We start from the raw sequence: 25273 nt of genomic DNA, 5'->3' as shown, positions 1-25273 counted from the left end.
AGCTCTGTCAGGTTCCTGAATGTGATGCTCTGATAAGCAAGGCCGGAGTCAGATGCTTGCTTTTCTTGCTGTGAGTCATCGTTATGGATTAAGAACAGGGGCTTGTCTTCCTCCAGAGGGAAACCAGTGGGCTATTGCTAGGGAAGAGAGAATGGATGCTGGTAGCTAAAAAATAGCAAGTGTTAACCACAAGTGGACACACACGCAAACACGCACATGTGCTTCAGAATTGCAAGGTTTAATGTCAAGTCAAAACCATAGATTGGAGGGGTGCCTGGGTGGCTCGGTCAGTTAAGTGTCTGATTTAGGCTCAGGTCATGAGCTCACGGCTCATGAGTCCGAACACCACATCGGGCCATCGGGCCCTGTGCTGACAGCTCAGAGCCTGGAGCCTGCTTCAGATGCTGTGTCTCCCTCTCTCTCTGCCCCTCCCCTGCTTGCACTCTGTCTCTCTGTGTCTCAAAAATAAATAAACGTTAAAAAAATTTTTTTAAAAAAGAATAGACTTAAAAAAGAAACATAGATTGGAGTCCTAGTTCTGCCACCAAAATAAAAGTATGGTATAGTGAGACTTTAGACCCTTGACCCATTTAATTCTACACTTGACTACATGTTTGACTTTGACTATGTTATTGCATATACTTTTGTTTCATCTATAAGATGGAGATTATAATGATACCTACTTCACAGAGTATTTGTCTGGATTAAATGAACTCATATATGTGAAATACTTAGAACAGAGTCTGGTACATGGCAAGTTCTGTGTAAGTGTTAGCCATTGTGATTACTTTGGTGTTTACTTGGGCATTGCGGTCCTTGACTGTCCAGGTTTCTGTTTCTTTACTTGTAAAATTAGAGGAGGGAAATACATTATAATAAAAAGCCGATGCTTGTTAATAACCATGCGGATGTTTCTCCTCCTCTGATATACTCTTTACTACGGCATCCTTGAAGCAGGAGACCTGAAGTGCATACAGAGAGGCTAAATTTTACAATGACCTCGGTAGAAGTTATATAACTTTTCTCTAATGATATTCTGAATGAGAAAAGAAACCCATTGCCCAAAATATGGTTAAGGAATGTGTACTTGTTAGAGTAGCTTGTGGTTGAGTCATAAAAAATCTTAATAAAGCAGAATGGCCCTAAGCTCTTACCTCTGCTCTGTCAATAGAATATCATGCTGGATATGTGATGAAACATTGAGCAAGATTTTAAAATTTGTCTAATGACATTATAAGTCACAGTGTAATATCCTACTAAGCAGTGCATACTGCCTAGTAGGACAGATCATAGAGTTATCAACTGTAACCAATGCTTGTACCATGAGAACATATTCCATATTTTAATCTATGCAAGTTATTCAGATGTACCCTACAGAATGGGTTGTTTCTAGATGGCTACTTTACATTCAGTTTCACTTTTATGGTCTAAAGGTAGAATTGCCTTTATTCACCTAGTATATCAAGATGAAGTGGTATGTCTCTTTAAATAAAATAAAATTTGTTTTGAAGTACCCCCAAGTGGTCTTGAGATTTTACCTGTCCAAATCTAACATATAGTAACTAGAAACTCATGGCATAATTGAATCAGTATTTGCATTCTTCATGTGTTTTTGTGTTTAGGAGCGATAATAGGAGGTATGTTTTGATTATATTTCCTTGTTTAAAGAGTTTAGTATACATGTAAATATATGTGTATGGATTGTGCTATGATATTCTGCATGACGAGTTATATAATTGAACATGAGTAGTTTGGGGATCTTGCCCGGGACTGCTTTTTAAAAAACACATTAAAGAATATTGAGAACAGGGGCGCTCGGGTGGCTCAGTTGGTTGGGCCTCTGACTTCAGCTCAGGTCATGATCTCACGGCTCATGAGTTTGAGCCCCACATGGGGCTCTGTGATGATAGCTGAGAGTCTGGAGCCTGCTTCAGTTTCTGCGTCTCCCTCGCTATTTGCCCCTCCCCTGCTCACATTCTGTCTCTCTCACTCTCTCTGCTTCAAAAGTAAATAAACATTAAAAACTGTTTTAAAAAAGAAGATTGAGAACAATTAGGTAGTACTGCGTAGAAACTTAGTTTAAGTGAAAAATAGAAAAAAGATAATTAATATTTCGTAAAACAGCAACCACAATGATCATGTAGTGGTTATCTGTAGTTATTGTCATGCCCTTTATCTAAATCTTTGGGAAGTCTGCATAAAATAGCTGTAAGTCTCAGGTATCATGAATCCTCTCAATCTTGAACTTGTGAATTTCTTGGGGCTCAAGAAATTCCCCTTATTCTCAGGAGTCTTACCTTGTTTATCTTACTGAACTTAATTAGCTTTGAACTATGAGTGTCCGTGCTCCTCTTTCAGACAGAGCTATCTCCAGAGTCTAGACTAGAGCAAATTGGAACAAATGCCCAGGGCTCTGCTCTGCTGGGGAAACCCCACAGCTGGGGCTGCTGTAGTGGATTTGTACCTGTGGGCTAGAGAGGAAGGAGAGGGGATGGGAGTTAATATAATAGAGCATGATTATCAAAAACAATTAGCACAATTTATAGAGCATCCTCTACCCCAACTTTTGCTCACCCCATGAACGGGCAGTAACTCCAGTGCCCTATGCATTACAAACCACTATAAATGACCTTACCTTCCATATATGAACTACCTTATTAGTAACATTAATTCATGCCTTCACTCAGTCACCTAAGTAACATACAGGAAGGTCTTTGCATCTTCACATTTGTATTGGATTATTTAATATTTGTCATAGCCAAAGGATGGATCTCTCTCACATCTTGGTGAATACAAGAATTACGTGTTATGTTTATTAAAATTATATTCTCAGGCCTCACCTACAGAAATGCACTTCAGTAGGTGAGGCCTATACATTTGCAGTTTTAGAAAGAACCCAAGATAGTTTAAGAAGCACTTAATTAGATCATAAATTCCACAGGTGGGGAGCATGCCAGCTCATTTACTCTGGGGTACCCAACCCCTAACACAGTGTCTGTCAGATGATAGTTATTCAATATATATTTGTTTAACTTTATTAAATTATATTACAAGGACTATGTTAGACGCTAGGGTACAAAGATGCTTTTATCACAAGTTCTTCTGTATCAGTCAGAGTCTAGGCAGATAACACATGGCACCCTCAAAGAAGAATTGGAAGAGAGTTTAAATGAAGAAGGATCATTTACAAAGTCATGGTCAACAGTTAGGGAGAAAGAGATAGTGAAATATCCAGGGTCTACCAGCAGCCAGAAGCATCTGCCGTTAGGCTTAAAATCACAAAGGGATAGGAAGCTTATTTCTGGAATCCTATAAGCATGTAACCTTGGTAGAGAGGCTGCCTGGACAGGAGGAATCAAGGGAAAAAGTAACCTGACTGTCTGTTTTTCCCATTCTCTGACCTGATGATGTCAGTGGTCAAACCCCTTCAGAAACCAAATGGCAAGAGGGCCCAGGTGATGTAGTATATCTACATCTCCATATCTGCATGGCAGAAAGAGAACGTGGACAGAAGCTTCCTTCCAGAAGCTGACAGTCTAGGGTCTTTCTACATGCTTGTCTAAGTACCAGCCCATTCAAGTTATGTAGATGAACCAAGGATAAATCAATTGTCTGAACACCAACATGGAATGTTAACTAAACCGAAGTTTTCATGTTCCAGATGATCACATGCTCCTAGACACATACACATGTATGCACACATGCGCACATGCTTACACACACACACTTCCGTGGGATTCATAATACGTTATGAAACACGATCCCTGTGGGAACCTGTACATTCATCTTTGATAATTTAACATCTGCAAAATTAATAGATATCGATAGATAGATTCAAGCTAAAATGATTTAGTATTTTAATGTTAAATAATATAGAGAAAAACACCATTAATGTTCTTATGGCTTCTAAAACTACAAATAATCCCTTCCCACCTAAAATTTCTCAGCTTTAACCTCATTTTCTACACCCCCACAGTTTAATGCCTAGGATTTAGTTAAAGATCATTTAATTCACTATTTTTAGAGCAACATGGAATCACGAACCCAAACTTAATGATAATGAGGACAATATTTCAGAGGAGGACAAACGTCTTCTCTGATACGTTGCCAAAAATATGCTGCGGAGATGAAGACCACCCAGAAGCTTCAACTGGCACATGGTGCATCAGCCCATATGTATTAAAGAAAAAAAAAGAAGAGAAAGAGAGGAAGAAAAGGCCACATGGAACGTTTGAAACTTGGGCTCAATAGTGTGTTTCTAAGTAAAATGTAAAGATGTTACAATCTCCAAATTCAACTGAACAGATGTTACTGAATACCTATGATTCGATGGTCTTCTGCCCTCAAGAATCTTACAGTTTAGTAGGGGTGGGACACGAAGTCAACAAGCAGCATTATGCAAGTCACTATGATGAATCCCCAGCTAGAGACGAAAGTAAGACCGATAGAAGCTTACTTCTTATGTTGCTGATTCTGTCTGATGTGGAGTTTGGGGAAGGCTTCATATGAAAGGCAGAATCTGATTGTGATCTTAGAAGGGACGGTATTTTGCCTGGAGAGTTGGTATGAAAGGCCCTTCAAGGCCTTCCAAGTGCAAGGTGCCAGTAAGTATTAGAACAAACAAACACACAAACAAACAAACGTTCTGAAGTGTCAGATAGATGTGGGAATGTCTCTCTTGGTGGGTCAGGAGACGGGCCCATGTGGAAGAATAGAGTGAAGAATGAGACCAGAAAGTGTTTGGGACTAGATGATAGGAAGACTTGAATGGCCTATAGCACTTTGGTGCTGTTCTTTTGTTAGTTGGGAGTCATGGGATTTTTGTCCTGAGGAATGGAAAATGCAGAAGTTTGATGATCTGATCTGGTAGCTCCTTAGAATAATGAAGAGGGGAGAGAGAGTGAGGAGGGGAAGCTCAATGGGATGTATTGGAAGAGAGAACTTTTTAATTTGGGAAGGGTCCACGTGGATGGAAAGAAAGGCAGTAGGAGTTGCAAAAGCCTTTAGAAAATAAACAATAGGAAGACTTGGTAACTGATTGGATGTGGGGCCTGTGGGAGAGGGTATTACCAAAGATGTCAAATGTCTGAGGTTTCTGGTCTGGATGACTCATACCTTTAACAGAGATAGGGTTTGTCTATTTCCTTCCTCCTTCCATGTTGTTTGTCTTTATAGCCTCTTCTTCCTAAATTATGGTATTAGACATATATCATATCATTCAAATTCACACATTTGAATTTCTGGTGGAATATTTCAGTGCGACAAGTAGGCAAAATTGAGTGTTGGGCTTTGCTATATACAACTTGAGAGTTAATTGCATAGTTTGGAGAGTGGATGGGATGAGAGAGTACAGCAAGGGAAGATAATAGAGCAGAGGGTAAAAATATGAAGAACATTAGGAAAATACCCACTCTTCAGAGTCACATGGTGGATCTGGGTTAATTCAGATGAAAATTCTGTCTGTTACTTAAGAGAATGGAGTGAGTCCTGCTATTTCCCATGGTGGTTTGGTTAGAACACACAGCTCTGAGTGATCGATTTCATTACACTTTCAATCCAATGGATAGTGTATGTTTGGATATTCATAAAACCTATTGAAAAAGCAGGAATTCTTACTATTATTCTGGGGCACCTTTGGCAGAGATGTTGTGTGTGCGTGTGCGTGCATGTGTGTGTGCATGCCTGTGTGTGTCTACACCTCGGAAATTTGTTTCCTCTTTTAATTAAATAAAGCCTATGTTTGTTGGCTTTTAGGGTGGGCTGCAGGCCCATCTGTTTAACTAGGCAGTTGCCTGATATTGCAGGGGGGAGGCTTGGCAAGTGTAAGTGTGAATTTGAATACCAGATACAGGCTATTTAAAGCTGAATTTATCTTTAATAAATTCACCCAGAGGTGTTCAGCAGTAGGTAGTTTGGAAAATGATCATAATTTGTGCAGAACAGTCTTTTTTTTTTTTTCTTTTACGATCAAGTGGTGTGTGATTGGGAGAAGGAATAGACTGAGGGAACTTCATCTTTGCTATGCTCTGTTCCTTTAGGTGTCAGGACAAGGAAGGCAGACTACTTCAACAATTGCTTTTGATATTCTGGAAGGCAAAATGGTCTTCCATTTTACATGATTTAGTCCTAATTTGAGAGCAAATAATACATAAATATTTTCTCGATAGTATGTGTTATAGCAGTAGGCATTTAGGACCAACAGTTGTCAATCTTTGAGGTTTCTGAAAGGGATAGCAATTTATGACGTGTTAGGGTAAACAGTTGGATTACATTTCTGAAATACGTGTTCCATCAGGTAAAATCATTGTGATTACAGGCACTGGAACTGTAAGTTAAAGTTATGTGCTAAAAGGTTGAAAATGTAAAACAAGTACACTTGTGCTTAACTATTAATCCCTCTTTGTATCTCTGCTGAATAAACTACAAGAAAAGGGGAGAAAAGGACGTTTAAATAGTAAAACAGAAAAAGTGCATTATGTAATTTTAATAAACAGTAAGCCCTACTACAGCTCAAGGCACTGTTTCATCAGTGGTCCAGCCATAAGAGAATATTCTAGAATCAAAGACTTATGAAAGATTATAAAGAAGTTATTTTAGTTGGAAGTTATTTCTTTTGTTTGCTTTTTAAAATTTCTCTTAATTTCTTCTTTATTTTCTGATGTATTGTATAAAGGCACAGGTTGTTATATTCACATCCAGGCTCCATTGTTGAGAAACACATTGCAAATAAAAGCAAAAGAAGAGAATAGTTTTAAGAGCTTTGCATATGTTTGACAGCAGAAGATAATAAATGTAAATAAATCTTTAATATTTCCCCTAATTCAGTTTGTGCCATGCAAATGTCAGGACTATAAAAACAAATCAACAAACATTTGAAGAAAAACAATATACATAACTTATTTTATATATTAAAAACAACTGTCAAACAATTATGATCTCATGTATTAGTTGGTTGTTTTGAAATATTCCTACTAGAATTAAAAAAATGCTATGAGGGCCTTTGAGCTTAAACATATTGTGTCAATCAAGAGCATATGTAATGTATCTAAAGCATGAGGTAAAAATTTTCTTCATAAATTATTTCATAAATAAATAAGTAATTTGCTTGAAAAAGTTCACAAAAATAGATGTGCTTTTATTAAGTTCTCTACAGATCTTTTGTGGCTAATGTAAATGGATTGATACAGACAGCATTTTGATCTGCTATACTCTAACTTGAAATACAAAAAGTAACATGAAGAGATTCTTCATGTCTCAGGCAAGCTTCAGCAGAATCGAGTCCGTGAAACTTCATTCATTAGATTTTTAAGTGACCATGAATTTGTTGGCTTCAGTACCTGAAGGGTAACTTTATCCTTTCAATTAAAGGACATAATTCACCCTCAGACCATTGGCTTTAACTTTTTATGTAATATATAATTTTGGGTACACTTAATGGTCAAATGTTGTATTATTACAGGTGGAAAAACACCAGCCATCTCAAGGGTTTTGTGCTTGCAAAGGCATGTAATTTAATTTTTTTTGAACCAATTTAATCAATGATTGTTTCATGTGAGTAAATTTACACTCTTAACGATTGCCTTAGATTTGAGGGTGACGGAGAGGAAGATTACTTCCCCCTTTAAAATGCCCTTTAAATCTTGGGGAGCAAAAGGAGATTAGGGGATAATCCTTGTGATATATTGGACTGTTTAACTTTGCTGCTGTGATGCCACCGCCTCAGATTTTATCAGTTAGATACCAGCTCCAGCACTTTTAGGTGGTATTAACCCTTTAAGTACAAACGGTTTTACTATTGAGATGCCTATTTCAAAATTTATTTGATCTCATATTTTTAGTTAGTCATGGCTAAAGAATGTTTCACTCAGATCCTTTTTTTCTCCCTGAATAAAAATGCCTCTCGCTGTGCTGTGCATATTTCCATAAAACTTGGTAAGCTAATTTATGACTTAAAAAAGAAAATAAGGGTCTATATTTAATATATGAATATTTTTTACAGTGGAAATTGGTGGTGGACAGTATTAAATGACTCTAGTGTGGAAATATGCAGGTGGTCATTAGTAGCTGACTATGAGATTTACTCAAGATTTTGATATTAATTTTCCCTGGAAGCAGGACTATACATAAATCTAACTCTGTTCCCAAATTAATTTAAATTGATGATAACATATGAATAACTCCGCATCTGAGGCTCATTGTCTTCTTACTCCTTGAGGGAATATATAGTTTGCCTCATTGTGAAATTGTATTTTGACTACTCTTTTACCTGACTAGTTTTTCTATTGCAAAAGAATTATTGCTTTTGTACTCATAGAGAGTGTATGGGACACACTACCGAATTTTTTTCTGGAAGAAAAGTGCTACAAAAAGGAATCACGTATTTGCCTGAGTAGGTATATTAAGTAGAAATGAAGACTACAGAAAAAGAAGTTTCTAAAAGCACATGCTTAAGTGTTTAATTTTTTTTTATGATTGGCTTTTTCACTTCTGATGTTTCTAAAATATATTTTCATCTTTTAAAAGATGCAAGAATCATTTAGGGGAAAATATTTTGGAGGAAATTACTTCATCTTCATTTCACAGATTCATGATTGTACCTCTAAAGTTCTAATTTTAATCATTTTGTAGTTTGGAGAAGGAAGGATGCTTCTTCTTTTAGCACAAAATTAGCTTAAACTGACTTTCACTAGAGGAAAAACATGCCACTTAAAGTCACCCAACTGAAGAAAATGAAGTCCAAACGCCCAAGAAATGTTTACTTAGTTTTTAACACCTACTATACTTTGAATCCTGTCATGGTACTCTTTTATGCATTGTTGATCTTTAGAAGTTAAAAAAGGAAAAAGAAGAAAAAAAAAAAAACCCGCTCAATTCAGTAACTTCGTGTGGAGGGAATTTCACTTAACAATGAGAGTATTTGGAGATGTGAAGTAGTAAAAAGAATGTCATGCTTTAATTCAGAGTTCCTTATCTGCTACTAAACCCCCAAAGATCAGCAGGTATTAATCTTGCAGCATTTGAATAATGTTCCCATTTTATCTATTTTGTAGTACCCCCTTTAAGCACCCATTGAGCTTGCTAGCCTCTCCCCAGCTCAGAAAACCATAGCAACCTCAGTCCGCACTTCTCCAACTCAGGATAGAGTTCAAGTTGTTCTCCTCAGCCCTCTCGCCATCAAATGCATGGGAAACACTGACCACCGACTAGGTGTCCTAAGACTTCTTCCAGTCCTAGAAAAGGGGCGGGGGAAGGGCCGCGAACACACACACACACACACACACACACACACACACACACACACACAATTCTGCGTCGTTTAATTGGGAGGGAGAAGGGAAAGTAACATCCGAAAAGGTAAAAAGCACTTTTAGAGTTCTTTTGATTGTTCATGATAGCATCTCCGGGTGTTCTGGTACCATCGGTTTGGCCGCCACGCACTGGCCCCCACCTGCCCCCCCCCCACCCCCCCAAGGTAGGTCCTCGTCTTTATCACATTATTCCTAAAGCTTTCGGTTTTTTCCTCGGTTTCCAGCCCGCACGTTCACACATGGGGGTGGGGGAGGAGGAGGGGGGAGAGGCGGGGCGGGAAGGTAGCCGGGTCCCGGCACCGCGCAGCTCTCATTTGCGGCGCTCCGACTCGGGCGAAGTTCTCGCGCAGCCGGCTCGCCGCGGCCGGGGCCGGTCCCGGCGGGCGGCGGCGGCGGCGGGTGCTCGGAGCCGGGCGGGGCGGCGGCGGCGGCGGCGGCGGCGGCGGCGCGGGGACGCGCGCTGTCTCTTTAAGGGAGCTCGGTCTGGGGTGGCGCTTTCCTCCGCGAAGGCTCCTTTGATATTAATAGTGTTGGTGTCTTGAAACTGACGTAATGCGCGGAGACTGAGGTCCTGACAAGCGATAACATTTCTGATAAAGACCCGATCTCACTGCAATCTCAAGCGTCCTCTTTTTGGTGCTGCTCGTTTCTCCAGACCCCGCGCCCTCTCGATCGCTCTCTCGCCTTCCTATTTTTTTTTTTTTTAAACAAAAAACAACACCCCCTCCCCTCTCCCACCCGGCACCGGGCACATCCTTGCTCTATTTCCTTTCTCTTTCTCTCTCTCCCTCTTTCTCTCTCTCTCTTTTTTTTTTATAAAGGGGGGGAGGGAAGGGAAAGGGGGGGAGGCAGGAAAGACCTTTTTCTCCCCCCCCTCCCCCCCAATAATCCAAGATCAACTCTGCAAACAACAGAAGACGGTTCATGGCTCTGGCCGCCGCGCCACCATCTTTCGGGCTGCCGAGGGTGTTCTTGACGATTAATCAACAGGTAAGGAGGGGCCCGGGCGGGCCGCGGGGCGGCGGGGGGCGGCGGGGGGCGCGGGCGCCCCTCGGCCGGGCCCGGGGCGCCGCGACGCGAGTGCTGCGTCCGCGCGTGTGTGCGCAAAATGTGGGCGATCGCGAGCGGGGAGCCCTGGGAATTAAAAGTGACTTTCTTTGAAAAAAAAAAAAAAAAAAAAAAAAAAAAAAAGCAGAGGGAGAGTGTGCAGAAAGCCAAGCGCAGGCTTCTCGGGTTTCACATGCATTTTCTTTCTTCCTTTTTGCGCGTGTGATTTCTTTCTTTCTTTCTTCTCTTCTGCTCTCTTTCCCCCCCTTGCTCTTCTCCTTTTGGTGGGTCTGAGACAACTGAGTCTTAGAAACGAGCGACTTCAAACTGCAGTAGCCCTTGGAGTCAGGAGGGTCAAGTTCAGCCGCCAGGGAGGAGGAAAAACAAATCCCCATTTGCCAAAAAAAGAAGTTTCAGGCCGGTGCCCCCTCCCCCCTCGCAGTCCCACTCCCCCTCGCTGTCTCTTTCTGGCTGATTTTAATTCTCTCCTACCGGGCGCAGCGGAGGAGCTGGAGGTGGTTGGACCCGAGGGGCCGCCGCCGCCGCCGCCGCCGCCACCGCTGCCGCTGCAAGTTTTCTGGGGCTCCTGACAAGCTGGGAGCAGACTAGGCACCAGCATGCAGAGTAGTAAGTTGGGCGAACTTGGGAGGGTCGGGAGGGTCTCAGAGAGGGGCCTTCGTGGGGTCCCCAAAGTAGGAAAACAGCACCGGACTGGCGTTGGCTTTGAAGAGTTTGCAAAACCAGGCTTCAAACTTTTTGCCTTAAAGGCCCAGCTGGGCTGGAGAAGGAGGGTGTCGCATCCCCTGGTGCACCCGCCTCTGCGCGGCTCAGGGAAGCTCGGCTGAAGGGTCTGTGCCCTGTCGGTGCCATGTGGCAGGGCCTTTCAGACCAGGCGTTTCCGTAGGGGCTGAGGAAGGGGCAGACTTCCTCTGCGGTGCGGATGATGCGCCATGTGTCGCGGGTCAGCGGACACTGGACGGTGATTAAGTGCCTGACAGCGGTGGGACATCCAGGGGACGGGCGCTTCGCCTTCTGTCTAGTTCCTGTTTGGGTTCCAGAGAAACGCATCTTTGAAAGGCCAAGGCAAACACCGCTGTCCCTTCAAATAACTCCAGGATTATAGGACCCCATGAATAATTTGAGGGTGAGGCGGAGGTGGGAGCTGTTTGAAGTGCAAAGCTGTTTTTGTGGCTGGGAAAGCTTTTTTGTTAGTACCTGTGTGAGATGGTGGTGTTTCCCCCTTTCCCCAGGGAGGTCAGTAACTGTTTTATGGCCCGAAGACTCTAAAGCAATTTAAGTTAGAAGGCGAGTAGGACTGGTGGGTTTCAGAGGGAATCTTGGGCTGATTAAATTTTAGGTCTTGCTTTACTTCCTCATATCTTTTTAGGCCTCAGAGTTGATACTATGAAAGTTTTTGAGTAAGAGCGATGGATCTTAATTGATGAATCAAAATTATGATAGAATGTTCATCCTTATTCTATTTTGGAAAATCACGGCTAGAGTTTTAAATGAGGTAAGTGAAGTGAGAAGCTTAGCGGAGAAGTTAAATCGCAGAGAAGTTGGGCCGATTCATTGAACTTTTGTAGATTCATTGAACTTTTGTAAATGCACCAGGTGAAGAGGGAGGGGTCCAAGAGGAAAAATAAGTACAAAGAGAACATACAGATAGGGCCGGAGACAAAATTACAAAGAAATGATAATTCTAGGCCTGGTTGTTGGCTAAAATATGATTGTTCAAAGCAAAAATAAAATAGGAACCTTCTAACCACTACTTCAAAGCCCACCAGCTCTTAAGTTAAAACCTATGGATCTTGCTGGCATCATGTTACTTTCCTGCTGGTTTTAGGAAAAGTTGATCATTTAGAAAAGGCTGCCAGAGTTAAAAATGCAAGGGGCAGCAAAGGAAAGTAATGCGGGCGGCCAGTTCTTGACGTGGACAAAATGAGAATGAAAGTTTCTGAGCTCACTGCTGTGAAGTTTCTTACATGCTGCTCATTTGCTTAGAACGCTTTCTCAGATATTCCACCGCTTAATGTAAAAAAGCAAAGTAGCTCTAAAATGGTGTGGGCTTTTTTTTTTTTTTTTTTGCTTTCCCCAAGTATGCCAGGGCTGTGAATAAATACAGGGTTTGTATGGGAAGATGAAGCGTTTCCTGTAAGTTGTGATGCTGACAGGACAGTCTGGAAATGATACCAACGTTTGGAAGATTTTTTTTTTTTACCTTTAAGTGAAAGTTTATTAATGACATGCTTAATCTTAACAAGTCAAACATATTGTTCTTAGAGCTTATCTCTCCTCAGATTTCATAACTTCCTTTTAAAGCTATACCCCTGGATGAAAACATCTCTAGATTGATTTAAATATACCGGGCCACAAACGTGCTAAAGTTTGATGATTATTTTTTAATATGAACAACCTGAAAATAAAACTCCTGACGGGGGGGATAAAGTTTTAATGCCCCATTATGACTTGATTTCTCTAAATGCGAGGCATTCCGCAGCTTCATTGATACACTGTTGGCCGAGTATTGTTTACCATGAGTGAGTTGATGTTTACAGCTTCCCAATATATCTATTATATGTTAGGATATATTGTGTGTAGAATACTTTTCCCACACATAACAACCGAGTCTGACACTCTCCAAATAAATGGTGGAACATCGCAAGTTCCTTACAAAAAAGTTTGTCACTCCTTTGAATTCTCCACGCTGTAAGGGTCTGCTGCTATTTAGATGTTGTCCTTTGTCTGTGAAAGGTAACATTAAAAGTAAAGAGAAGAATGTCATAGTAGTTGTGAGGTCTGAGTTGATTTTAGAGCTCAGCATTCTGATGATTAATATTCTAAACGATTTAATAAAATTTTTACTTGAAAAGAGGTTAGAATCCATAATCGTGTGCTAATCGTGAGTGAGTTACACATGCCTCTTCGACGTTTTCAGTATTATTTTTACTTTTCTTTTAAGTCACATACTCCTCCTGAGTTTACTCTGATTTCCAGAGTATAGGTCCTCCTGTAATACACATAAGGGAATCTTCATTCATAAGGAGAAACTTCAAAACAGGGAAATGAATGCATCTGTGGAAAAGCTGCTTTTAAGATCTTAGTATTTCAATGATGTTTCTATTACTGGTATTATTATTTGGTGAGTGTGTGTGTGTGTGTGTGTGTGTGTATAGAGACAGACAGAAAGAAAGGAAGAACACAGTTTGCAGTTAATAATCTGCACATTCCTCTAAAGACATGCCAAAGGGTGTTAAGTTTTAATAAACTGTTTTCTTACCTTCTTTGTGGAAGTAAATAAACATTACTGAAATTTTTAGAAAGACTTGTGGCAAATTGTTTTTGAGCTAGAATTTTTTTTGATTTTGCAATCTGTACAAATATTGATAACTGGACTTTAAATGTTTTTTAATAATGCATATAATCTAGAAAAATATTTTTCTTTCACTACCCCTTTTGGTAGCAAATAATAATGTAATAACATTATGCTATTGTGTAGAAAACAAAAATAGACTTTAAGAACGTTATGGGCAGGTGTTTACAATTGATTTAAAGGGAAAATTAGTATTTTTGAAATAAGCGATGCACTTAAAATAAAGTGACTGGTGCACATTAAAACATATTCTTATTAAGATATTCTCTGGTGTGTAAAATGAAGCCATTCATTCAACAGACTGACAACTTTCCACTTGGTATTTGCCTTTGCTTAATTTAGTTTCCGCAGGACAGCTAGTGTGGTAGTCTGCATCTGTTTTTGGCAGGCACAGAAAACTATAAACTGAGACAGTTCTGTCCCAAATAGCTCACAAGTTACAATCAATTTGATAAAAACAGGCAGGTCTTATGGACTTGCTGTCTGTTGTTCATCCTTGGTCAAGCTTTCAGGTAACAGGTTTCTTTCTCTCCCCGTTTTGCTGGTTATAACTACTAATGCCATTGATAACTAATTCTGAGTCTTGTTTACTCATTTATCTACTTTATTTATTATTTAATGAAATTTGGGGAAATTAATGACAGCATATCTAGACTTGGTTTTACTTTATATGATAACTATGTCTTTTGATATCATCATACAGAAAGTAATGAATTCTTTCTTACTATAATAGGTTTACAATTTATGGAATTGCACAGTTCCCCTTAGGTGAAATGTGAAGAAACTTCTAGCCCTTGCCAAGTAGGAATCTCATCTAATTCTCTGAAGTTCCTTGTAATTGTCATGTGTACAGAAGGCTAATGCTCTTTGCAGTGATTCCCCTTGAAAAAAATTAAGCAGAGTTTTTTTAATAATCATCAAAATTATTTATCTCCTACAAGCTTTAACCAGTGGATTAAAGTAAATATGCTAAAATGCCAACTGTTGTTTTATACTACCGTTCAGTAGCAAACAGTGCTGCAGAGGGAATAACCACTTTTAAAATTTTCTCCTCAAGTGTCAGTGGGTCGAAGGCTATTTGTTTATTTGTATAGGATATTTGATTAATTATATATGACCTTTACTAATAATGTCTTTAATGCTGCTCCTATGGTCAGCTCTAGTATTGTGTTACTGTGCGTTTCAGATGCCTGGGAACCAAACTCACTGGTCTTTCGTTTGGTTCTCTGGTGGGTATAGTAACGTAGAACCAGATTTAGTTTAGAAATAGATCTTTGGGCTTAAAGAGACCTCTTTGCTGAATTTGGGGAAGGACCTATGGATGAAAATTATTTGAATTGTTAAGAGTTCAGGAAGAAGCATGACTTGTCGCGGTAGCTGGAGTAGCTGTTACAGTAGCAAAATGTCTACTTTTTGTCACTCCCCCCCACCCCCCTTTTTTTGTTTTTTGTTTTTTCCAAGAGCACACACAAATCCAAGTAGCAAAAGCAAAGATGCAATTAGCTATGCACTTCGAATGTGAAGCATCATTGGGAATCATTTTCTGATTCAAAGCTGTAATTAAAATACAAATAATATCAAAAGACCCCCAAGAAGACACTAAGGGTACGCCTTTTGTTCCTAAGCATGTTTCGTTAAAAATAAGAAAGAAAACTTTTAATTTTTAAAACGTTTCTAGCTCTTTAAAAACCTGCAGTAAATACTTTACAAGTGGCTAGACACCTTCCCTGGTGGTTTAGTTTATACAAGCAGGAAACTTTCTCTCCTACTCTTTCTCTCTTTCTTGTTTTCTTTAAACCAACTGACGTAATGCCAAACTTTGCTTTAAAAGAACAGACAGAAGTAATTGGTAGCTTTTAACTTTTAATAATGTTCTGGATTGGTTTTAGTGGCCAAAATGCCATTTTTTTAAAAAAAAAAAAGTTCAAGTAAGAACGGGCTTGTGGCCTGAGGAAGAAAGGCTCTGTTGATGTAGTTATTTTTATTCTTGTTTTTCAATCTGTTATTAAAAATCTTTCCTGCTGAGCACTGCTGGATTTCTCCAATTGCTCTCTGTGATGGCTGGTGCATTTCAGGTTACCGTAACTTAAACAGTTTTTGGGTTTTGGGGAGAGTGGGTATTTGTGTTGCGTTATTTCTTTCTTATTTGGAAAAAAATTTGTTTTTGTTTCAATTGAGATGAATTAATTAAGATTATCAATGGCGACAGGTCAATGGATGTGTTTATATAAAGAATGCTACACCTGTTAGCAAGAGCCTGAAATGTGGAAGTTTAATTGTGACATTAATCATTTTTATGTGCGGAGGAAGGAAAATAGATGAAACTTTACAAAAATATATTTTTAGATTGAAAGCGTTAATTTTAAGGTTCAGTTTGTTTCTACCGGTGGTTCTTTTATTCTCACAATTTTAGATGATAATATTTTAACCCTATTTATCACACAGTGTTTTTAGTTTACTTTTTCTTTTTTTTTTTTTTTTTTTAAATTAGTCCTTTACTCTCTTCCTGATCTTACACAGGCAAATAGAACTTTCTCCAGTTAAGGGACATCTTGGTGATGTTGATTGGCATCAGGGCAACTTCAGAAGCTGGCAAGTAGGAAAATCTTTTCAGAGGGCAAAAAGATTTGTGCCAGTTTTTCCTTCCTTGGGGAAAGACACTCCATCCAGAAGTGGGGCCCTCCACCCCATTTGGTGGGGCAGAACGGAGTATCGACATTTCTTGTGTGAATCGTTCTTAAGGTTTAAATCTTATGGGTACTTGTCTTAGACTTGGCTTTTAACCCCAAATTTGTTTTAAGAGTTTTTGTAGTTGAGAGTTGTTGTTGTTGTTACACAGAGCACATTTTAAAAATAATACATATTGAACTTAGGTATCACGGAGATACCTTAAACTGTCTCTTATGTTTTTTACACTTACAAAAAGCATTCCTCATATTCAGGGAAGTTGAAGGGCTCTCCGCGTAGACATTTGACAGTTTTGACTTAACCTGACTTATGTCTTTCTCAGTTTTTCTTGTGAGAGCTAAGACTTTAGTCCACATCAGGGGCACTGTTTCTCTGGTAACTACTTCTTTACTTACGGATTTGTCAGGGAAGACCTTAGGAACTGAAGCTAGGAGTTGTTCACATCAGCATGGTGAGAGTGTCTCAGAGTAAGTCTTACTTTATGTTTCATCGAGTTTTCAAACAGAAATTTAAAGTTACTGGTTTCTCTGTGATTGCATTTTTATTTAATGAATGTTGGTTTATTGCTTCAAAACTGAGTGAACAGTAATAAAGTGTAGCAAGAAGGAAAAAAGGCGGAGGGTGGTGTTTGGAGCAGCAGTGCTTTGATATCAGCAGTTTGTTTACTGTTCAGTGGTGGGGAGGGGTTGGAGAGGCTTTGTGGGAGATGATAGAAAAAAAAATCCATCAATTGCGCATATGATCCCCTCCCCTTAAGGTTTCCTTAAACAATATGTTTCAGTTTTGCCTCAAACCATTCCGCACCACTTCTGCTCCCAAGAATCCACCACTATCTGGTTCCTGAGCGGTTAAGGATGACACTTTCTGTTGTACAATGAACTACACTATTGTTTGAACTAAGGTAACATATTTTGCTTTATGTAATTTTTTTTGGTAGTTATTAATAGGATACCTCTAATGTGAGAGGAAGCCTAGCATTGTAAAGGTCTGCAAGTGCTTGAAGTATCCATGATAACTACACTGTGTTCAAATTATTGCTGGTATGTGCATGCTGTTATGGGTGTGTTTTATGTATGAATGTACATGGACTGATAGTACATGGATACACCTTGATGGTAGATTCTAATAATGTGAAACCATTAACTCTGCCCTTTTAACATGAATCTTTTAAGGAGTTACATGATCTACTTCATAAAGTCTAGAAGTTTGAGATGGGTATGGAGTCTAACCTTAATGAAGCCATCATTAGCATACTTCTATCTACTCTGAATTTACTAGGAAATTTAAAAAATGACGAAAAGCTATAAATCAAAATGCCACCTTTCGGTGCATTGTTAAGAAATGCTTTTGAAGAAAAATTTTTTAGAAGTCCCATTTCTGCTGAGAGGAGCAGTTAAGTGACAGTGCTGTTTCCGAATACATCTTTTTATGGGATGGCACTTTATAGTTTGTACTTCTGTCCCAAAACGTTATGTAGAAATAATATGGAAAATGTAAAGACTCCGTACTGTGACCCAATGCTTTTTTTCCCTAGGGTGATGGATTCTGTGCGTCACCCAAATGTGATGCTATTTGCCAGGCTTGCAGTACTGGTTTTGAGGGTTGCTGTATGTCCTATTTCGTCAAGCAACACAATACAACAACTTTGGTATCTAGGTAATTGACACAGTCAAAATAGGCTCTGGAAAATGTTCCAAAAACTTCGAAGTCAGAAGCTAACATATATTCAGTTTATTTAACATTTGAATAAACAGTGACTCATTGTCAGCTATTTAAGTCTCCTATAGTAGATAGTGTTAGAAGGAAATATACAAGTGTCCATAGTTCATATTCTGTTTCTTTTTTCCTTTATTTAAAGGGAGCGTAGTTCTTCTATTTGCATTTATAATTGCTTTATCTGTTACTTAGTATTTGTGATAGTAAGTAGTATAGTATTATGAAGAATAATAAATGTATTCACAGTATCTAATGTATATGTTCCAAGCTTTAGAAAACATTAATATTATATTATTAAATTGAGTATTATAATAACCAAGAATAAACCCAGTATGGGATGATAGATACACTACAACTGCTGTTTTGACACTAAATATATTTTAGCTGTAGAAAAAATATATGAAAAATATTTCAAAGCCTCAGAGCTTTTTTACTTGTAGAATTTGGATAGAATTTGTGAAACTTTCGTCAACAGATACTCCTAATATAACATGTGCTTCTTGATTAGATTCTACGACATGGCTTTCAGTGAATTCATGTGAAACACTCTTGCAATTTTTCCTTATAGAAGTACATATTATGTCTGCGATCAGAGACATCTATAAATAGTGTAAATATATAGGGCAGAAGTTAGTTTGTGGAATCTATTTTCTCTATTTTGTGATACACCTCATGTGCAAAGGGGTCAGGCATTACTAATCTAGCTTTAGCTTTATTTTTTCTGAGCTGTGCCCAAATGCAGCCTGTGAATCTGTGCCTTCATGTGAACTTAGTGCATACATGTACATACACATATCTGTTTTCTCATTCGTATAGAATGTTTTGCCTTACAGGCACTGAATGGAATTTTAACGTATCACATATTTATTTACATGATTTTAGCCTTTGTAATATCCATTTTAATTACTTGATGCATCCCAACACCTTTTTGAAGGTTAATTTAATTATAATTTTGGTTCTGAAATGAGAGCACGATTGGCAAAACAAATTAAAAACCAACTTCTACTTGTGACTTCTCTGTGATGTCATTAACCAGGCATCATCTTTAGCTCTGAAAAATGTAGACGTAGTTACATCAGCCAGTTATTCTCTCAATACTATTAAGTAGTTGAGAACATATGAAAGTTCCTGAAAGAGATTTTGAGTTCTGTTTCAACTTTACTTTATGACGCCATTAAATTTTTTTGAAAGGGAATCTCACTTTAATTTTTAAAAATACCATTCAACTGATGAATTAAGACTGGTTTTACATATATATATACACATATATATACACATATATATATATATATGTGTATATATATGAACAGAAGAGAGATTTAGATACTGTACAATCCATTTACGTATATATATCTATCTATATATATATATATATATAGATAGATATATATATATATATATTTAATCAAGGCTCATGTTACTAATTTTTCTCAGTCCATATTAGCCTAATTGTTGAATTATTAATAATTCTTTATCAACACTTAGTGGGTGTACCTCTGAGGTCCTTTAAAATCAGTATTTACTGTATCTGGAAGCCGAATTTTTATGTTAATAAATCGACTTAATTATGAATTGGAAAAACACAAGTGATTATATTTAGTATCATCTTTAACTTATTATTGGAAGTATACTCTATTTAAAGATTGCAAATTTTTCACCTCTGTTCTGCAAACTTAGGTAAGTTTTAGAGAATAACTGAGTACAAGTGGCCAGTGTAAGCAATTGCATCCAAATAAGGAGTAATATGAAGCCTTATATTCTGTAACTTATAAACAGATCCTAAGAGTTGTTTCTCCTTTGCATTTACAACAAATTTGTATTACATCCATTGAACGTAAGATGTGGTAAATTACTATAAGAAACTCACTGTCATCTAGACCTCAATTTCTGTGAACTGTTTATTTAACTCTCTATCCCATAACTGTTTATCCTACTTTTAAATGTCCCGTTCTTAAGGCAATTTATGTTCTTGAAAGAGTGTCCTAATTATTTACATTTTACTTTTTGTCTTCTGATAAACTTTAAGTAAGAAAACCATCACTTGTAAGATTTTAGGCTGACAGTAAAAATCATCATGCACACATTTTATGTACAAATATATGTGATTGCATGTTCACTTGGTCAGACGTTTAACTCTTTAGTGTTACACATATTTGTGTGTACTTATGTATTTTTACTTCAGAAGAGTTCAGTACATCATTGTTAATGTTTAAGCATGTGCTTCCATGCTCTTCACACTCCCTGAATAATTCAATATATCATTGGCAGTAATAAACATTTAAAGATGAGACCAATAATGAATAGAAATGGAAAAATAGGGGGGTAGATATGAGTGTAAGTAGGTTTTCCTTCTTTTTGTTTGTGTCATGTTCAGTTTCTATCTAAAAAGATATATATGGATATATAGGCATATATCTATATCTGAACAGAAGAGAGATTTAGATACTATACAATCCATTTAACATAAGTAAGGAACTATTGCAATATGTGACTTTATTTATTTATATATTTTTGTCATAGGAGACTTTGACCTCTGCCTGTGGCACTTGGGAATTTTAGATAAACCCCATTGGGGTCACACTCATCAGTTCCGGCTTTGCATGACATAAAGCATTCCCTAGTTTCTGGTGCACTACTGTGCTGTTTTCCTTCAGGACTGGAAGTCCTGTAAGTTAATTTGGCATTTGAAAGCACTACTAGAATTTTTCCTTTTTGAAAATCCTCTGGATGGCTTTCAGAGGAGTAAGTAGAGAGCACGGGCAGCATGATGTCGTTCATTTCAGGATGCTAAAGAAAGTTATGCTGAGACCAAGCATGCTTCCTCTGGATTATTCTGCTGTGCGTTACCATTTTTTTTTCCTTCTTTGGGATCTAATATTTCAGCTTAAGGGGGAATAGAGATTTTTACTTTTAGTGGAAAAATATGCCAGCTCTAGGGTTTTTTACCTACATTTCTTTATAATATGTATATTGGGGGGACGTTAAGAAGAGAAACTTGGGTACTATAAAATAATAATATTATTTTGCTGTCTGCTATTGAACAGGCCCTTGCCATTCCATTTCTATGAGGAAATGCATTGAAAAGAATAAAGTTGTGGTATAGTTTTGAAATGACTGTAAGCACCAACTGTGACACATTTCTGGCAAATAGATGAAGACAGTGTTAGTGCCTCCACCAAACTGTGTACTCCAAGTTGACAAATATGAATTTGACCATTTGATCACAGATAATATTTGAAATGCATGTGTCCTGGTTCAGGGAAGGGGGTACTTCAATCATCCTCACCATCAGTATGCTTTAGATTTGCAAGAAACACAATGCCAAGTATCGTGTTGTCAGACCTTCGAGATTTTTAGTAAAGAGTTTTGCTTGTTTATGGAAGCTTACATTCAGCGACATTGAGCACAGACTGCCTAACGTATTTGTGCATTGAGCTCTAGTGAAGTTCAATAGATGATTGTGTTTCCATCAAGATTTAGGGAGCAGTGCCCTAGAATAGTAGCCATCTACTAATGATGGTTCTGAGGTTTGGATGGTGTAACTGATTTTTAGGAGCTATGGCATAAATATAATAATAGGTAGAAATATTTAGAGTGATTACCTTTTATAAAAGTTAGTTCTGTCTTTCATGTCTAGGAAAATATAGCAGTGAATGTTTGCTTTTTGTATGTTTTGTCTCCAAGCAGAGGAAACTGACAGTTTTATGTTTTAAGTGCCGAAAGTTGTTCTTGGCTTAGCAGTCCCTGAGTTAATCACTGGGATGTTAACTTGAATTTTTGTCTTTGAAAAGTTTTTGAATTTTAAAGCGAAATACGCTTCCATTATTTCCAAATTGACATCCTGTGTTCTGGATTGGTTTTTAGAGAACTGTTTTCCAAATTCTCTTGGATCGCTTGAAGTCCATTGATTTTGAAATATTTAGTTTAGTTTTTTTTTTTTTTAAGCTTTTCAGAAAGGAGAGGAAAAACTTCATCTTTTTAGGTTTTTTTCTTTATTACAGAACCCTCATTATTTCTCATTAAGTGCAAATTAATCTTGCCTTTATTTTGCATACTTTTTTTTTCCTTCTGTGTTCTTTTCAGAAACTCGTTTTGGTGCATCAGAAATTGAGAGAACAGTGATTTCAGCTCCCCCGCCACACCTTTCTGTGATAAGATGTTGTGGTCATTGCTAAAGAATCACTACGGAGAAATTCTGTCTTCTGTCATTTGCACACTTTTCATTTTTACTTGAAAAAAGAGTGATATTTAAAAATCATATATTTATTCTTTGGGGTTAATTGCAAATATTATGAATGCTGTAAAATAACATGACATTTAGTTTTTTTTCTCATTGCGTCTTAGGCAGTTTGTGTCTAAAAATTTGTTGGAAGAAAAAGAAAAAAGTATTTTAACCGGCTTTGAAATTAATTTAAGATAGTCTTGTGGAATTCTCCAAAATGAATATGAAAATATCAAATACTGTCAATGCACAGGACTAAAATTAACTTTGTATAAATAGTGGAGACTTTAACCTGACTTATTTTAGTGCAAAAGATGTTTTAGGTACAAAGAAGATTTTCTCTGGTTTGCCCGTATTTTATTTTATTTTATTTTATTTTTTGCAAGCTGTTTGCTTAAAATGATTGGCATCCTTAAATTATGGTTGTGTGGAAAACAAATAAGGCTGCTACTATAAAGAAACAAGAGCTCTGCACATGCATCTTAAAAACGATTTTAAAATATTTTCGTTTGGAACAAATGCATCGGGCCCCAAAGAAATAGATAGTATCCCTAACACATCGCCCACTCTCTTCTCTCAAAGTGGAATCTACTCGCAGAGAGCGCGTTATTTCCACTTGGAGTGGAGTGTATTTCCTAGTATTTTGGTGTCTCTGCTGGTAGAAATGTAGACATTTCAACCAACCACCTCTTTCTTTGGTTCCTGTGATAGCAGGTGAACTTTTGCCAAAACTTTTGGTGCAGTGTAATCAAGACCATGTTGTGGAATTAGGCTAATGTGATGATTTTAAGTCATGTTTAATGTGTTATTTAGAAAAAATAATTTTAAAAATTACCATTTGTAATATATTGGAAGAACTGGGATGGTGTTTTTGGATTTAATTCAAAGCCTTGGTACTGGCAAGGAAGAGAAAAATTCCATAGATCATTTCTTCTTTTCCTAATGTAGGAGAAAATGGGGTTTATTTGGGTAAATACCTTGGTAGAAATAATTGGTCAACTTTTATTTTGACAAAACATGATCATGTAAAAATATAAGCACATTTTCTGAGCCCAATAATATATGCATTTTGTTTCTTTAGGTTACATCAATAAAGCCATATACAAAGGAAAATGAACAGAAGAATACATTTAATCACCTATCTGGGGTCAGATGTAGAGTGAACTGCGTAGCCTGTGTGAGAATTCTTTTAGTTCTGTGCTTATACTCTGAGACCTGTTCCTCATCTCCTATGCTCATGGGCATATTTCTTCATATGTGCGAGAATGTTCAGTGTTCTGCTTCCCATGTACACATGCAAATGTGGATTTAGGCTTGAGAGTCTTTTAACACTTTTTTTGTTGAGGAAAAGTAAAGCTGGCTAGTGAAACACTTCTTAATGACTGAACTTCCCTTGAATGGTCCCTCTAAAATCTACGACTCAAGTTCAGATTTTGTTTCTTTGTTTTTCTTTAATTCAGGTAGTATTCAGAGTGATCACAGGATCATATTTTATTTTGAGTAATAGGAGGGATGTGAGCTCCTATCCATTTTACAGAAGGATCTTATTTTACAAAGGAGAAAATGAAGGATTAAGTTAAGTGAATTTCCATAATCATACAGCTACTTATTACATAAAGGACTGAGCTTAGAATCAGTGTCTGGTCACTGTCTTCATACATATATAAAATGCTAGACAGGTTTGAGTTTGTTGAGGAAGTCTGCCTAATACTTGAAATTCACTACTTTTCATTTTTCCTTTTGTAACTGAATTTGAGAATAGAATTAGAATATCATTTATTCATATGCAGTGGGGAATTGATCATGGAATAAATCAGTTGGTACTTTCATATTATTTCTTTATCAATACCTTATGAAGATACAGGAATCAAATGTTTAATCTAGAAGTTACCCTGAAAGTTAAAATTTACTGCAGAAAATCGAGGCTTAATATTTCTTTCAGACACCTGAACAACAGAAGCCTCTTTAGATTCATGTATATAAAATTCAGTTGGTAAAGAATTAGTTCTAAAATGGTCGTTACTAAGGAGTTAGTTTGTATTATTCTTCTCTCTGTAGCTTAAAATACCTCCCAACTTTTATCTAGTTTGAGACCACCTTTAAAAATAAAAATCGTCCATTTGAATTAAGGACTTTTTATCTTCCAAGAAACTGGACTTTTCTTTATTCATAACAGCCATAAGCCCCTTGGCAGGTTGAAAACTATAGACAGCATCTGTGAGATTAGGCCTGAAATGTGCAATTAGTTGTTAAAACGTGGTTGAGAAACCGTTCATGGCATTTTAATAAACTCCTTAGCATTTATCAAAACAAATTAACAAAAGAATAATAAAGAACTTCATTTATGTTAAATGCTTTTGTTATTAATTTTGTCTTTTGAATGATACATTTCAGGTTTACTGTAGTAAAAATGAAATATATTAAAGTACAAATATAATGCCTTTATTTTTCTTGTAGAATTTCTTTCAAGTTCCATTTTTATCCATGACCCTTCTGTACAATATGAATGCAATTAACAGTTCTTTGTTGGTTATCGTTAAGCTAATTTTAATCATTTACTCCGTTGCGTTGGAAAAACAGGAAAAATTCTGTCGTCTCAGACAACAGATCTCTTGTTTCTTCTTACCTTTCACTTCTAATAGTTAGGTAATCTAAAGGTTAGTGCAGATCCCCTCATCACTGAAATTTACGGTTTATAACCTCTGATGACACTCTAATATCCATTTCTGTTGCAAAAAATCGTAGTGGATGCCATGCAGAAAAATGTTGGACCCAAGACATTCCCCAACCTCCTTCAGAAGACAGTTCTGGGAGGCTCTTTGGAAAGCAGAAGGAGGTGTATCAGATCCTGGAAATGACAGGTTTGGTCCAGGGTCTGCACTTGAACCCATTTCATGTTGAGTTGCCAGGTGAAGATAC

General features: G+C 37.6%; 1 protein-coding gene across 3 annotated transcripts in view; it reads left to right on the top strand.

The window, feature by feature from the left end:
- The first annotated feature begins 9777 nt into the window (after nt 1-9777).
- TRPS1 (transcriptional repressor GATA binding 1) overlaps nt 9778-25273 on the top strand; it is a 257738-nt gene continuing 242242 nt past the window's right edge. For 2 of the 3 annotated variants that reach the window (XM_060611181.3, XM_060611177.3), the window contains exon 1: nt 9778-10298. Coding sequence is in view for 1 of the 3 variants with exons in the window: in XM_060611180.3 (XP_060467163.2) it covers nt 10973-10982 (10 nt within the window). In the remaining 2 variants the exon portion in view is untranslated. Of the gene's footprint in view, nt 10299-10364; nt 10983-25273 lie in introns of those variants that run through there. The other variant, XM_060611180.3, reaches the window with a different exon arrangement.

Source organism: Panthera onca, chromosome F2, assembly GCF_046562875.1.
Source record: "Panthera onca isolate mPanOnc1 chromosome F2, mPanOnc1 haplotype 2, whole genome shotgun sequence".
Classification (NCBI taxonomy): Eukaryota; Metazoa; Chordata; class Mammalia; order Carnivora; family Felidae; genus Panthera; species Panthera onca.
The sequence above is the reverse complement of the archived record's forward strand: the minus strand, read 5'-3'. Positions and strand labels throughout refer to the sequence as shown.